This window comes from Styela clava, chromosome 11 (genome assembly GCF_964204865.1).
Source record: "Styela clava chromosome 11, kaStyClav1.hap1.2, whole genome shotgun sequence".
Lineage (NCBI taxonomy): Eukaryota > Metazoa > Chordata > Ascidiacea > Stolidobranchia > Styelidae > Styela > Styela clava.
The window spans coordinates 7767698-7784095 of record NC_135260.1 but is presented as its reverse complement, the minus strand read 5'-3'; the positions used below and the strand labels follow the sequence as shown (position 1 = coordinate 7784095).

At 34.6% G+C, this 16398-nt stretch overlaps 1 protein-coding gene and 2 long non-coding RNA genes across 4 annotated transcripts; all 3 read left to right on the top strand.

Annotated features, from left to right (window-relative positions):
* The first annotated feature begins 237 nt into the window (after window positions 1–237).
* On the top strand, window positions 238–5580 carry LOC120347367 (N-acetylneuraminate-9-phosphate synthase-like). Its single transcript, XM_039417300.2, has 8 exons — window positions 238–448; window positions 1076–1203; window positions 2966–3095; window positions 3385–3484; window positions 3792–3946; window positions 4343–4478; window positions 4653–4783; window positions 5053–5580. Exons 1-8 carry the CDS (start codon window positions 362–364, stop codon window positions 5236–5238), a joined length of 1053 nt encoding a protein of 350 aa, XP_039273234.2. The 5' UTR covers window positions 238–361; the 3' UTR covers window positions 5239–5580.
* Window positions 5581–8601: 3021 nt separating this feature from the next.
* Window positions 8602–11246, top strand: LOC144429653 (uncharacterized). Of its 2 annotated transcripts, XR_013478952.1 has the most exons (3): window positions 8685–8830; window positions 9477–9589; window positions 11112–11246. It is a non-coding gene; the product is annotated as an uncharacterized LOC144429653 (long non-coding RNA). The 2 variants fall into 2 exon arrangements; XR_013478951.1 differs by lacking the exon at window positions 11112–11246 and having other exon boundaries at window positions 8602–8830; window positions 9477–9724.
* An 834-nt stretch (window positions 11247–12080) lies between these two features.
* LOC120347369 (uncharacterized) lies at window positions 12081–16261 on the top strand. The gene is made up of 3 exons (XR_005570095.2): window positions 12081–12203; window positions 12850–12962; window positions 14267–16261. It is a non-coding gene; the product is annotated as an uncharacterized LOC120347369 (long non-coding RNA).
* Window positions 16262–16398: the final 137 nt, after the last annotated feature.

Below are 16398 nucleotides of genomic sequence, written 5' to 3'. Positions count from 1 at the left end.
TTTTATTCGTTTCAGCGTTTTATGCGGTGCAGAAATTCGACAAAAATCAAATCTTATTTACCTTACATCTAAATTATCGTTCGTTAGTGTCCAAACACTCACTTAATATTGTTTATTATGTGGTCATAATTTTATTTGTTTTATGTGCGACGCCTTCCTGATAACTGTTCCTCAAACATTCATCTAGACATATCGTCACCAATCGATTGTGAAACGAAGAAACGTGGTCGTAATAGTGTAGTTTCACACTCATAATAGCAAACTTCGAAGCAAGATTTATAGCATTTTATCAAAATCAGATAGTTGGTAGTCTAGTTTAATATCATAATAGTTACTGGGAAATCAGATAATCAGCACTAGTATGGCGACCTTCGAAATATCCCCGGGAAGATGGATTGGTGGAGAGCATCCATGCTTTATAATCGCAGAAATTGGACAGAACCATCAGGTAGGCACTGTTATATTTATTAATTAAAGATTTAAAACTGTTCCATGCGTTTATCTTTCAACTAACTCAAAAGTTTTCATTCCAATGTTTCAAGTATTTAAGTAAGATTGCCATTTTTTTGCGAATCAAGTACACAATCGCATGTTATCCTCAATGCCAATAATTAGTGTGATAGTATTTACTGATAATGTTCATCGGCAATTAACTGAGAGTAACTGATAAAAAAAATTAAATGAAAATCTTAGGAGAACTATCCAAATTTGCACAACGAATATAATTTTATTCATTTCATAGTTTTCAAATTATGCAAATTAATTAATAAGCATTGTATTTTACCTAATTGTATCTTCCATTGGTTTTGATATGAAAAAAAAAACTGAATAGTCGATATTGGCAAAAGGGTCAAACTTCTATCTGAATTTAGACGCTCAATATTTTCCTATATTTGGCACCATGTTAAGGTTATTGATACAAAATCGCAATTGAAAATATCAATATGAAATCATGTTTCCGCGTGGAGTGAGGCAAATTACAACTCCATGGCACCGGCACGCCACCACCTTAATAACCCATGTAAACAATGAGTAAAATAGTGAATTGAATAGTGTATGTTTCGCTTGCTTTCAGGGTGACATTGAAATTGCAAAGGAAATGATAAAGATGGCAAAAGATTGTGGTGCAGATTGTGCGAAATTTCAGAAATGTCAGCTTGATCAAAAATTTAACAAAAAGGCTTTACAAAGACCATACACAAGGTACCTCACCCACCAAATATATCCTCGTTCTGAAATCAAACGCCATAAGCTATCAAAGTAAACAGTATACGTTCATTACGTGTATATTGGCAAACGTAAGATATCTACTACCGCACGTAAATAAATATTGTTGTTAACGTTTTGGCATATGTCACTGTTTGATGCGGAGATTATTACTAAAGAATTAAACAATTCAAAACTGTATTTACATACTGTACCATGCACGGGCAAATAAATATGTTAAGGCGGACACAGTAATTAGTCAATGACAAACTAATACAGTGGTTCTCAAACTTTTAAGCCCCCTTTTTAGAATTTGCCAAGTCTCGCGCCCACTTCAATAATAACTCTAGCTAACAACAAGAGACCTACGCACAAATATATGGACACGTTAGACCAGAGCGAATCAGTCCTTACCGGTACCTTTGACGCTACCGGTACCCTCAAAAAAGTTCTGAATTTCCAGTAGCAAGAATTTTGCAGAATCAAAACGTACAGCCAGTCACGACACTGACTAAAATCCGTGTTCCCATGGATAAAAAATAATACAGCGAAATTTTAAACGAAATATCAAATTTCATAGAATTCACGCAAAATTTTGAAATAAATAAAAGTAATAGCCTTCTAGCGAAAAAATTAATCTTTAACCACTGAAAATTTCAAAGCAATTGGTCCAGCATTCGAAGAGAAAAGCGACTTTTTAAAAACGTGTCAAAGAACAACAACAACATAATATTGAAACGATCGTTATGGCCACTGAACGTGTCCAATAAGCTACAAATAACAGATAGTAAGGCGAAAGTATGATTTATTCAAAATCTTAACTGGTTGATCCAATGCGCGCTTATTCTACACAGTATTGGGGTATAGGTAATATGATACTAAATTCATATTTTTAAAAGAAGTAGTTGTGGCGTTTGAGTGTTAGATAGTTGACGCGAAATGCGTGATATTTACCAATGAAGAAACTTGAAAAAAGAACACGGCCTTTGTTCAATTTGAAACGTGATCGGAATCATTTATTTAAATAGAGATGGGCATATTGCATCAATCTTTATTTAAAAGACCTCTTGTATATATACTAAAGTGGGTACTCCCGTAGTGTGTATAGGGGGTTAGGCCATAATTTTATTCCGATTTCTCTTATTTTAGTTCTATTGCAAGTTCGGAGACTGTCTGTGTTAGCCAAGTGAATATACCCCTGCCCATAGATTTCAGTCCATTTACACAACTTGATGTAAAGTAGACAAACAAAATTTGTTACCTCTATAATGGTACACACACTTCTGGAGCGCCCTAAAGTGATATGATTAACATGCGAGTATACTAGACTATTCGCAAAGATATTAAACCCCTCCCCTCGAAAATTGAGAATTAAAACTGCCTTGATTACGATGCCATAAAATATGGTGGGTAAGTAGCTTACATTCTTGAAATGAAGATCAGTCTCTAAATCTCCAAAGCAATTGAAATAAAATAAACAATGTTGATGTTCGATGCGCCAATTTTTTTTTTTTATTGGTCCAATGATTATTATTCGGGTACTCAAATAATAAACAAAGTCCTTTCACTTGAGTTTTCCATGGAACCGCAGTAAGGGGCGAATACCCACTGTTTCTTAGCAATATATTTATGACTACCATATATACCAAACACTATAACGCGATCTTAAATGAAACAACAAGCTGCAAAGTTACCTCAGTTGCTGCTTTTCTTTTTATATAAAAATCAACACCCATACTTTATTTTTATTCACATGTAGCAAGCACTCATGGGGAGCCACATATGGTGAACACAAAGCATTTATTGAATTTACTGAAGAACAGTTCATTGATCTGAGAAATTATGCAAATGAGATAGGAATTATTTTCAGTTCATCGGCTGGGGATGCGGTGGGTACATATATCTGTGAATATTTCCTCTGGTCATTTATGGGTACGATATCAATTGAAAATCTCGTCTGTGCTCAATAAAGACTTTTTTATTTTCGTGAATTGTAAATTCAGCAGTCTCTATTGACTAACAAACATATTTACCACTTTCCTCTCCCCTGGAATAATTAGGTAAATTCTTTTCTGTCCTACAAAAAGGTGATGACAAAATGGGCGACTAGCGAGGTGAGGAAGCTTTGAGCATATTTTAAATCTCTTTCGATTACTAATATCACCAATCATGTTTTAGTCATCCATTGACCTTCTTGATAGAATCGGGGTACCTTTCTTCAAAATAGCTTCAGTCGATGCAGGGAATTACCAGTTCATTCAACATGCTGCTTCTAAAGGTATGTTTTATGGGAACGTTATTGTGCCATTGTAATGCCGAGAGCTTTGATTTTGCAGGTTGTATTACTCATTATGAGGATAATTTTAAAAATCTATTCTACACTTGATTTAGACGTTAGAGTTACACGCATAATGGCGAATGACTAATAAAGCTCTCCTTACGGGGGATATTCAAATAAATTTTGCTCATGGTAGCTTCATAACAACATGGCAAGTGGGATGTAATCCATTTCGGTATAAGGTATTGTAACATAGAGCCATATTGAATATATCCAAACATTTGAAACCATTATATAATCCAACCAGGCAAACCCTTGATTATATCAACTGGCATGCAGAACATGGATACGGTCAGAGAAGTTTATCAAAGAATGAAAAAGATAAACCCCAAATTCAGCATTCTACAGTGCACAAGCACCTATCCACAACCAGTAGAAGATACGCATTTACGTGTGATACAGGTAGAATTTTACCTTTTATCGGGTACCTCCACTATGCACCCTAATACCCAAAACATGCTACACATTTGATGAAAAGCTCAGGTAAACTAGCTGTGATTTCAGTAGAAATTTCGCTATCACAACAACACGGAGCCACAAATATGTAGCTCATTAGTTTGCTTTGTGGCGCCCCAAAAGTCAAATGTTTATTAATTGCATGACTGAAACATTGAAATTAGTTGTTGTATTTTTTTATGCATAGCACATTCACGAATCGATTGTTGAAGCGCTTTTCAATACAAAATTGAAATATCCTCGCCTGCCGCGCAAATTCGCCTTCGTATTCCCACTTCTAACCACTAAAACGTTCCCGTTCAATCTGATACGTAACTCTTGAAATCTTGTTGGTTTCTACAGTCCTACAAAACAGAATTTCCAGAAGTACCCATTGGATATTCCGGTCACGAAGCAGGAACTGCAATAACAATAGCGGCTGTTACACTGGGAGCTAAGATTGTTGAGCGACACGTTACTTTGGACAAGAATTGGAAAGGTTACTTCATAAATAAAGTAGTTTTACTTGTATGCTATTCCTAGTTAACTTTACTCACAGCAATTGCATGAATTTGGAAATTAATTATGGTATTAGACGGAAAATATCTTTTAAAACTAACTGTTCAAAATTCACGTTCAAATCTATTTTAGAAACTGCTTATTTTCAATTAAGGTAACGATCACATGTCATCACTTGAACCTCGTGAGCTGAAACAGTTGGTTGAGGATATTCGAACAGTAGAAAAAGCACTGGGGACAACAGAAAAGAAGATCAGAAAAAGTGAAGAACCGTGTTATTTGAAGGTGATTTGAATATATATGTGAGGAAAATAAAAAATAACTTAAACCGACTTACAACTTATTAAAAGCACGTTCGTTCAACAAGCAGGAATTACCTCATTAAATTACAGTTAGTTTTGACCGTTTAGGATTTGCCTTGAAGTATAGCAGTGCATAATTTGAAAATTAAATAATAGCAGTTTTTATTTTATTATGAATTCAACAAATGCATACCTCTAGAAATAAGAGAAATATTCATATTTCATGTATCCATCAATACATTACATTGTCAGCTTGGAAAAACTGTCGTAGCCTCTCACAAACTAACAGCCGGTCATGTCATCACTGAAAATGATCTCGCTATGAAAGTTGCGGAACCCAAAGGCATAAGAACGGAGAATTGTGAGAAAATCATCGGGCGGAGAATAAAGAGAAATATTGAAGAAGATGAATCGATCATTGATGACGACATAGAATAAAGAGTCAATCGACCTTTGAGATGAGTTACAGAGAAGACCAGCGATAAGCATTTTTTTCAAAAAGGAAATTTAAACTATGTGAGAATTCTAGAAAGTGGAAATATTTAGAAACGTTACAAAAATTACCGCAATGCCCGCAAAGAAGAAACGTAAGCGATACGGAAAAAATTACTAATATTAAGTTATTAACTTAAGTTCTTTTTTATCTGACATTTATTTTCGACAAAGCTGCGTTCGTTAGCAATCAGCCAGTTTTTAAAATTGTGGCATAGGTTTACTTGAGCAAAATAGACGCTGCCAAATTTTTATGGTTAGATACTAACCACATATACAATTACTATTGAGCAACACTTCAATACCAAATATAAAATAAACAGTAAATCTACTAGGAAATGGAATCAGCAACTTTTAAGTTTTCGTTGAAAATACAGGCGACCCCAGATGATTTTTAGGCGACCCAGTGTTGGGTCGAAACCTATAGGTTGGAAAACACTTGTGTTAGAGAACTGAACATTCGGTGAAATATAGAAAAACCGAAAAAGATACAAAAATGTGCAGGAAATAGACATTACTTGCAATCAGATTTATTCATTCCTCCATCGGTATCTCTTGACACTCAGCTGCATTACATGTGTGTGTTCATGGGGATATGTTTGGTTTTTCGTAACAATATTTTATCCATGTTACGACTTTCACATATTTTCATATTTTTGGCGCAAAAATTGATTGCTTACACGTTTTTTCATGAGTCACTTGATTAACCGTCACAGATAAGATTTTGCTACTGTGGTTGTAGATAAGTCAGAAGACTCAAGAATTACGGATTAGTTGATTATTGTACGGCAACTCCACAATTTAAAACTTAACACAGCAAAAACAGGCCACAACAAAACGCATCCGATCTACAGCCCAACGGTCGGAGAAAGAGAGATATATTTTTTCTCGTACTTGTAATGGGTGGTCAGAGTCCAGGCCCGGTCAAACCTGCCTAAATCAAAGGTCTGGTTTATAGCATACAGAGAAATATATTAACACAATACAAACACGGACATTATGGTTTGTGACAGAAACATACGCCGTCTCAACCACGACCTCGCGTAACTGCCACGTAGTGCGCGATTCTCAATTTTGATGATGTCGTCACAAAAAACTTCAGAGTTAAAACGAAATCCATGGGACCAATTAATTTATTCAATAGTTAAAGAGTAAATAGATTTTTTTGAAACAAAAATACAACAACAAGGAGAATACTAAGAAAAACATCAACAACAATTTAACAAAACGATCCATAGGTCCACTTCGCTTACTCTAAGTGAGTTTCAGTGTTCATTACTAATTGATGACCAAGCTACGATTATTTACCATGATTTTTTGGAGATAGTTCGAAAACCAACAAACATTAGTAGAGAAGCTCAAGAGGAAAAATAAGCGAACATTCTGAAGTCCGTGTCGTCTGACCAACTCGTAATAATAGTGATGCACAATATGAAATTCTGCTATCAAAATTTCCGCGGTGCCCCCTTTTGCATGGTGCTCTAAGCACGTGCTTATATTGCTTAATTAATCCAGCGCTGTATACAGGCCTATAACCTCGACATATTTGTAGCTTTTTAAACTCGTACTACATCAGTCGAAGCTGAACGTGCTCTTGCAGCTTCTTGACTTTGGCTACTTTGCAAATAAAATCAGAAGCCGCCTTAATGATAACAGTCTCGTATTCCGGTCCTAGTATTCAGTGGAGATTGTAGTATAGACTTTATTAGTGAATTTGGTTACGTGATGCTAGGTCAAGTTCAAGTTTATTTTTTTCAACCAGTAAAAAACATCACATGAGCACAAATTATGAGAAAATGATAATTACACAGTTTTATTGGGGAAAGTAAGTCGCGGGGAACCAAAGCTGGTTATCAAGCAGCGACAGCCGAGGTTCTAATATCTAATTGAAAAAGTTGGAATTCTAGAGTTTTGAAACTACTGACATTGACGGTGAGTACAATATGAATTATCTAACTAACACTGCTTATCAGAGATTATATGGTAGATCAGTGTTTCCCAAACATTTTTCCAGCAGCGAATTTGGACGACTTCTTTTCCATTGACAAACGCCCTCCTGACTGAAAAAAATCTATTCTCTTTTACTCTGGGGTGAATAACGCCCTGGCACGCGTGATAAACTTGGTATACGGTCACAGCTTCACGGTACTTGAGGCTTTGAAAACAAGATCACCCCACTTCAGAATATTCCAAAACTACAGAAGAGGACTGAAATAGTTGGTGTAATTGAAAAAGCTTTGTGTGTTCTCTGTTTCGGAACGATTGTTTGTAAAATATATCGGCGAAAAGACACTTTTTTTTAACATAAATAATAGAAGCAACGACGATAAAAGAGAAATCATCGGTAGTTAGCATAACAAGAAAACAAGCTGATAATTTTATTAACTATACAACTGCATTACTTTCCATATTTTATCTACATATGATTGTGAATTTCTGTTCTCAGGTATGAACCTTATTTCAGTCTCGTAATAGGAGTAGCCTGGCTGACTAAACCAGTAAGTAGTTCATATGTTATATATGTGTGTGTTCACAGTGTTATAAAAATTTGCCAAAGTTGGTAACTCAACTTGTCATAGACCGGTCAAAAATTCATAATGATTTAAAAAATAATTATTATTAAATTTATCGATGTGTTCTCGAGGAACGCAAAGCATACGACTTCCGTCTGCTAGCCTACTCGGCTTCTCATTTTCAGAAAGAGTATAACTCCGACAACGAGTACAAGATTTTCGAGCGACTAATAGACGATACTAATAGGATTAACAAAATGAAGGATGAGATTTGCTCGATAGAATTGCGGGACGGAAATGAAACTAAGCTACGTTGACTTCGATGTACAAAACATACTGCACATTGGTCAAGTCTCGCGTTTATGACTAGAATTAGACGACCTTATTTTTATTCACAGTATAGAACAAACTCGGGCATATTAGAAACCAATAGCACCATTATGCGAGCTTTACTCACGTACTAGCAATCATAAAGTCAAGTACAGTCTGGCATCATACTCATGTGTCAAGCGTAACCCTAGGAATAAAGCTATTATAAGGAAATCCCCAGGTTTAGATTAGCAGTAGCAGTATATTATTCGAAAAGTTTGCCTCAATTAAATATCACTGATTTCAAGATAAATTTAGGTTCCCCACTTTTACGTTGGAAAATGAATAACGTACTTAAACTTCGAATACCCTAACCAAAGGATTATATTTACCATTTCTTAATCACATGCCAAGCAAAATTTGCATCGTGTAACAACAAGCATTCCGCAAAACCTCTCCAGATGCACGATATCGACGGGTCAAGGGATCGACCTCATGTAATCCGAGTAATTACTCAATTCTTTCTCCGATCGTTTTCTAGTTTGATTACAGTTAATTAATTATGTGATATCGCTAATCAGTTTAAGCGGGAATGTGGAGAAGCGCGTCGCTTTTCTCAACCAGTCACTGGGGTGCGCGATGACAAACGGATTGTCTATTATGTAGGAGCTCGGGCTATTCAACGTAGTCATTGACTCTTTTGACGCAACATTAAGGTAAGCAGATGTTTTTTGATTAATAAAATAGAAATATCGAGCCGCTATATATATGTTTCATAAATGACGAATTATATACCTTGTGGGGTTCCGCCAAATCGAGATTTTGGGGGTAGCGAATTTTAACAACATAATCAAATGGTTGAAGCATGGACCTTTCGAGATAAAATGAAAATTTTATATGAAATCCAATTTAAATTCTAAATTTAAAACTTGACTTTGCCAGAGTTTGATTACCAGATGAGACAAGATTTTTAAAATAATCAGATAAGCATACAAACTTAACGAACTAATCAAGCGGCGCTTGTTTACCCGAAGTGACATTCTTTTTTTCATTTGCTCAATATTTCTTGTTTAATACACATTTGTAATTTGGTGATCTGTTGCATTCAAAATGTAGGTGTATATCAGTATTAGTATATAGGTTCCGTTCATCTACCCGTAATTGCAATCAACGATGTTTTAAAAATGATTTTTATCATTCTTGGTACTAATATGAATATCTCGTTAGCAACACGCGTTTCATAGCATTTAATTTTTAGCACAAATCATTTATGCTTCATTGTACAAAATTGAGAGCATGCGCGAAACCTCTTACTTAAAACGTATTACATATTTTAAGAAATTTAAAAGTATTTCTATTTAGATATGCTACGGGATTTGACAATTGTATGGATCATCGTTGTACGAAGAAATATCGACTGTAGACTGCTGGAGTAAATACATTTGCAAACATGCGACGATTGTCGCTACACAGGGGTAAATATTACACTCTAAGGTTATGTAATAGGTAATGTACAGCTCATCTGGCCAGCCACTGAAGAGGCATATAATCTCTGGTCTGAGCCTAGAGATAACCCGCTAAAACATTTTAGACTAGCAATAATTCATGTACATTCATGTACTTCATGTACATTCATGTTTATTATTATTTGAAATAGACATAAAAAAACGAATCTAATAGGTTTATGTTTGCCACTAATCAATGAAGAGGTATGTTTTTACTTTTTCTCGGGCGTGTTTTATTATTTGAAGCAGTAAAAAAAAAATTAATACCTGATTAAACAAGGACTCAATCTATTCACACTGTCGTGATGAATATCGTTAATATGTTGTCCATACAACAAAATTTAGAACGTATGGAAAACTGATGAATATGTTGAAATGAAATGCTAAATATTTGAGTGGCCTGTAATTGGTGATCTTAAATCGTACTTTTAAAATAAATTAGATTTGTTATTGAACATTTTACAATTTTTTTTCTTGTAAAACGTGAACTTTTACTGAGGTGTATATCAACGATTCGACAAGCAGTTCAGCAATAACTTAATTAATTACATTAGAAGTATCATATTATATAGTATAGTTGCATTCGATCTATACCATGGTTTTGCATTTGCTTCACTTCAGATGACTTAAATCAGAGATAAACTGAGCTATGACTTGAATATTTGTCTTGCTGATAATTTGTCGACTATGCTTTGTTTGGCCTTTGAGTTGATTTCTCGAAATTTACACGATTTTACTGAAGTAAATTATTTGCCTTTACCGTTGTACTTGAATGCAACTGATAATTTGGTAATATTCACTCTGCCCTTTTATCAAATTTATTCTGGTTGAAAGCTGCTGGAACATCAAATGTTATTGTGTCATGAACTCAAGGTGGATTTTGGGAACTAGACTGAAGAGTCACCATAGTGAAATATGATATTTTGTAAAAAGTGTTACTATCAATTATGTTTTACTATTCTCATTTTATCGATCCATTTTGTCTTTTTAATCACATACACCAACGCATTTTGTCGATTTGCATGTTAATTATTTGCGGTCAATTGTTCATTTAAAAGTAGACTTCGTCAAATTTTACTTTAAAATTTCGAGTTTTAAATTTCATTGAGCTATTGTGTCTAGTTGGGTAATGACCAGAAATAGATCACACAATTCAATTTACGGTCAATTCAATACGGTCACAGCTTCACGGTACTTGAGGCTTTGAAAACAAGATCACCCCACTTCAGAATATTCCAAAACTACAGAAGAGGACTGAAATAGTTGGTGTAATTGAAAAAGCTTTGTGTGTTCTCTGTTTCGGAACGATTGTTTGTAAAATATATCGGCGAAAAGACACTTTTTTTTAACATAAATAATAGAAGCAACGACGATAAAAGAGAAATCATCGGTAGTTAGCATAACAAGAAAACAAGCTGATAATTTTATTAACTATACAACTGCATTACTTTCCATATTTTATCTACATATGATTGTGAATTTCTGTTCTCAGGTATGAACCTTATTTCAGTCTCGTAATAGGAGTAGCCTGGCTGACTAAACCAGTAAGTAGTTCATATGTTATATATGTGTGTGTTCACAGTGTTATAAAAATTTGCCAAAGTTGGTAACTCAACTTGTCATAGACCGGTCAAAAATTCATAATGATTTAAAAAATAATTATTATTAAATTTATCGATGTGTTCTCGAGGAACGCAAAGCATACGACTTCCGTCTGCTAGCCTACTCGGCTTCTCATTTTCAGAAAGAGTATAACTCCGACAACGAGTACAAGATTTTCGAGCGACTAATAGACGATACTAATAGGATTAACAAAATGAAGGATGAGATTTGCTCGATAGAATTGCGGGACGGAAATGAAACTAAGCTACGTTGACTTCGATGTACAAAACATACTGCACATTGGTCAAGTCTCGCGTTTATGACTAGAATTAGACGACCTTATTTTTATTCACAGTATAGAACAAACTCGGGCATATTAGAAACCAATAGCACCATTATGCGAGCTTTACTCACGTACTAGCAATCATAAAGTCAAGTACAGTCTGGCATCATACTCATGTGTCAAGCGTAACCCTAGGAATAAAGCTATTATAAGGAAATCCCCAGGTTTAGATTAGCAGTAGCAGTATATTATTCGAAAAGTTTGCCTCAATTAAATATCACTGATTTCAAGATAAATTTAGGTTCCCCACTTTTACGTTGGAAAATGAATAACGTACTTAAACTTCGAATACCCTAACCAAAGGATTATATTTACCATTTCTTAATCACATGCCAAGCAAAATTTGCATCGTGTAACAACAAGCATTCCGCAAAACCTCTCCAGATGCACGATATCGACGGGTCAAGGGATCGACCTCATGTAATCCGAGTAATTACTCAATTCTTTCTCCGATCGTTTTCTAGTTTGATTACAGTTAATTAATTATGTGATATCGCTAATCAGTTTAAGCGGGAATGTGGAGAAGCGCGTCGCTTTTCTCAACCAGTCACTGGGGTGCGCGATGACAAACGGATTGTCTATTATGTAGGAGCTCGGGCTATTCAACGTAGTCATTGACTCTTTTGACGCAACATTAAGGTAAGCAGATGTTTTTTGATTAATAAAATAGAAATATCGAGCCGCTATATATATGTTTCATAAATGACGAATTATATACCTTGTGGGGTTCCGCCAAATCGAGATTTTGGGGGTAGCGAATTTTAACAACATAATCAAATGGTTGAAGCATGGACCTTTCGAGATAAAATGAAAATTTTATATGAAATCCAATTTAAATTCTAAATTTAAAACTTGACTTTGCCAGAGTTTGATTACCAGATGAGACAAGATTTTTAAAATAATCAGATAAGCATACAAACTTAACGAACTAATCAAGCGGCGCTTGTTTACCCGAAGTGACATTCTTTTTTTCATTTGCTCAATATTTCTTGTTTAATACACATTTGTAATTTGGTGATCTGTTGCATTCAAAATGTAGGTGTATATCAGTATTAGTATATAGGTTCCGTTCATCTACCCGTAATTGCAATCAACGATGTTTTAAAAATGATTTTTATCATTCTTGGTACTAATATGAATATCTCGTTAGCAACACGCGTTTCATAGCATTTAATTTTTAGCACAAATCATTTATGCTTCATTGTACAAAATTGAGAGCATGCGCGAAACCTCTTACTTAAAACGTATTACATATTTTAAGAAATTTAAAAGTATTTCTATTTAGATATGCTACGGGATTTGACAATTGTATGGATCATCGTTGTACGAAGAAATATCGACTGTAGACTGCTGGAGTAAATACATTTGCAAACATGCGACGATTGTCGCTACACAGGGGTAAATATTACACTCTAAGGTTATGTAATAGGTAATGTACAGCTCATCTGGCCAGCCACTGAAGAGGCATATAATCTCTGGTCTGAGCCTAGAGATAACCCGCTAAAACATTTTAGACTAGCAATAATTCATGTACATTCATGTACTTCATGTACATTCATGTTTATTATTATTTGAAATAGACATAAAAAAACGAATCTAATAGGTTTATGTTTGCCACTAATCAATGAAGAGGTATGTTTTTACTTTTTCTCGGGCGTGTTTTATTATTTGAAGCAGTAAAAAAAAAATTAATACCTGATTAAACAAGGACTCAATCTATTCACACTGTCGTGATGAATATCGTTAATATGTTGTCCATACAACAAAATTTAGAACGTATGGAAAACTGATGAATATGTTGAAATGAAATGCTAAATATTTGAGTGGCCTGTAATTGGTGATCTTAAATCGTACTTTTAAAATAAATTAGATTTGTTATTGAACATTTTACAATTTTTTTTCTTGTAAAACGTGAACTTTTACTGAGGTGTATATCAACGATTCGACAAGCAGTTCAGCAATAACTTAATTAATTACATTAGAAGTATCATATTATATAGTATAGTTGCATTCGATCTATACCATGGTTTTGCATTTGCTTCACTTCAGATGACTTAAATCAGAGATAAACTGAGCTATGACTTGAATATTTGTCTTGCTGATAATTTGTCGACTATGCTTTGTTTGGCCTTTGAGTTGATTTCTCGAAATTTACACGATTTTACTGAAGTAAATTATTTGCCTTTACCGTTGTACTTGAATGCAACTGATAATTTGGTAATATTCACTCTGCCCTTTTATCAAATTTATTCTGGTTGAAAGCTGCTGGAACATCAAATGTTATTGTGTCATGAACTCAAGGTGGATTTTGGGAACTAGACTGAAGAGTCACCATAGTGAAATATGATATTTTGTAAAAAGTGTTACTATCAATTATGTTTTACTATTCTCATTTTATCGATCCATTTTGTCTTTTTAATCACATACACCAACGCATTTTGTCGATTTGCATGTTAATTATTTGCGGTCAATTGTTCATTTAAAAGTAGACTTCGTCAAATTTTACTTTAAAATTTCGAGTTTTAAATTTCATTGAGCTATTGTGTCTAGTTGGGTAATGACCAGAAATAGATCACACAATTCAATTTGATTCTGAATAATAATAACCATCGAACTGAACACCTTAAAAACAATATAAAACACCGATAAAACAAAGTAACTTTCCATATCTTACACATCACTTTCCTTTCTTCATCTTGCAGATAGGGTCAACTATAGACTTCACTGCATGGGCTGGATGACGATCCTGTGAAAATGTCAGCACAGAGAAAGACGATGTAGAGAGAAACCTTTGGTTCTTCTGAAATATTTGATGATTATCATAATGTTTTTGCCAGATGCAATTTTATGCTTTATGCAAATTCTGATTTTGACAATCGGTGGCGCAAAGTTAACACTTAACCGATTTGTACTAAGTTCAGTTAGCTATTTATTCCAGTTCATTGTGTATAATAAATATGGGTATTATTAATATTATTCAAATTTCAAGTTTTTTTTCAATTCTGATTCATGTTTTACACAACTGAACTTATAAGCAAGTCCAATAGACATTTATGGGTGTTTTGGGTCATTTACCATGGGAAAGTACGCTGCATTTTCGGTATTTCTTATTTGTTTATTTAATTGTGTTGTTTTATCCGTCTATTTTGTTTTTTTCTTTGCTGTATTTTTATCATCCTTCTTGTGTCGCGTGTTCGTAGCCAGACAGTGGGGGTGCAGATATCTAAAACAGCATTAGATTTGAGGTAAAACAAATAGCTGTGTATTGGTAACATCGCAAGAGACTGAGACGACAAGGCGTCAATATTATTGAAACCACTTCTATTATGGCAATTATTAAGTTACCCGTTCAATGTGAATAAGCAATTCGGAAACTTCGACGGGGTTCTGATGACTTCGAGAAATCCAAAATTTAACTTTAATGTATTTGCCGATGTTAAGCATTCTGAAAAAGTTGTAAATTTTAGCTTACGACTTTCACTCTAAATTCTTGTGGACAAAAATTTCCCTTCTTGTATATTGGGCTATTCGAATACCGACTCTTGACACAGACAATTTGAGAATCCAATTAAGAATAAAGCCATGGGTTTTCAAAGTATTCCGAAAGTGAAAAAAACATGTTATGAAATTCCTACTATGGAGAAAATGCCAGATGTAGAGAACTCCCCTCGATATCAGTGGAAGTGCCATCGTTACTTTCGTCAGGAATGGTAAGAAATATACATGGTTATATACGGGATGCCGTATATATGCACAGGAATGCCCTTAAAATAAAACGCAAATGTGCGGCGTGTACCCATCATCCATAAACAGTATATCTTACAAATTTTCACATATATATATAATTGAAGTAGCTATGTGAATTGCTACTAAAAAACTTTTGTAGTGCCTAGAGAACTGCTCAATAAGTGCTTGTACAGTGCCTAGTTTATATCAGACTTGTAAATGGACTGACTACGACGATACATCCAATTTTCGAATAGCGCCTATTTTCATAATTCATATATGTAAATAATTATCACCGACAAATTTTCTGGATATGTGGGAATTTGTAAGATATGCTATCTATGGAGGGGTACATGCCGCACATTTGCGCGCTTCTTAGGGAGAGTTCTGTGCAGGCATACCATCAGCTTAACCATGTATATATATTCTTACCGGCCATGACGATTGTAATAATGGTGGCCTACCTACACTGATATCGTGAAGAGTGCTCTCCACCTGACCTTTTCTCCGTGATAAGAATTTCATGACATGTTATTTTCGCTTTCGGAATACTTTAAAACACATCGCTTTATTCTTAAAAGGGTTCCCAAATTGTTTTGTGTCGGAGTCAATATTCGAATTTCTCAATATAAAAGAAGAGAAATTTTTGTCTCCGAGGGATCTTGAGTGAAAGTCTAAAGCTGAAACTGTGCTTAACATACGCAAATACATTAGCGTTAAATTTTGGATTTTTCGAAGTCATCAGGTCAAGTTTCCGAGTTACTTATTTATTTACATTGAACGGGTAACTTGCTAATTGCCATAATAGAAGTGGTTTCAATAGTATTGGCGCCTCGTCGTCTCCGTCTCATACACAATTTTTTATTTTTACCTTAAATCTAATGCTGATTTAGATATCTGCACATAAGTTATTTAGAGATTTGTAGATATTTTGTTATAGCGATAAAACAATAAGTAACTTATAAAATGTATTATGTACCTAACTGACCATCTACATCAGGGGTCTCAAACTCACGGCCCGCGGGCCAATTGCGGCCCGCAGGACGATAGTTTGCGGCCCCCGCCTTGGTATGAAAGTTTAATGTTAGTGCGGCCCGTAAGTCACTCA

What these genes read in the sequence shown, in the direction of transcription:
- LOC120347367 (XM_039417300.2), top strand. Translation starts at nt 362, where the DNA reads ATGGCGACCTTCGAAATATCCCCGGGAAGATGGATTGGTGGAGAGCAT. An exon ending in TTACAAAGACCATACACAAG is followed by an intron (nt 1,204 to 2,965) that starts GTACCTCACCCA and finishes ATTCACATGTAG; the next exon opens with CAAGCACTCATGGGGAGCCA. An exon ending in TTTGGACAAGAATTGGAAAG is followed by an intron (nt 4,479 to 4,652) that starts GTTACTTCATAA and finishes TTTTCAATTAAG; the next exon opens with GTAACGATCACATGTCATCA.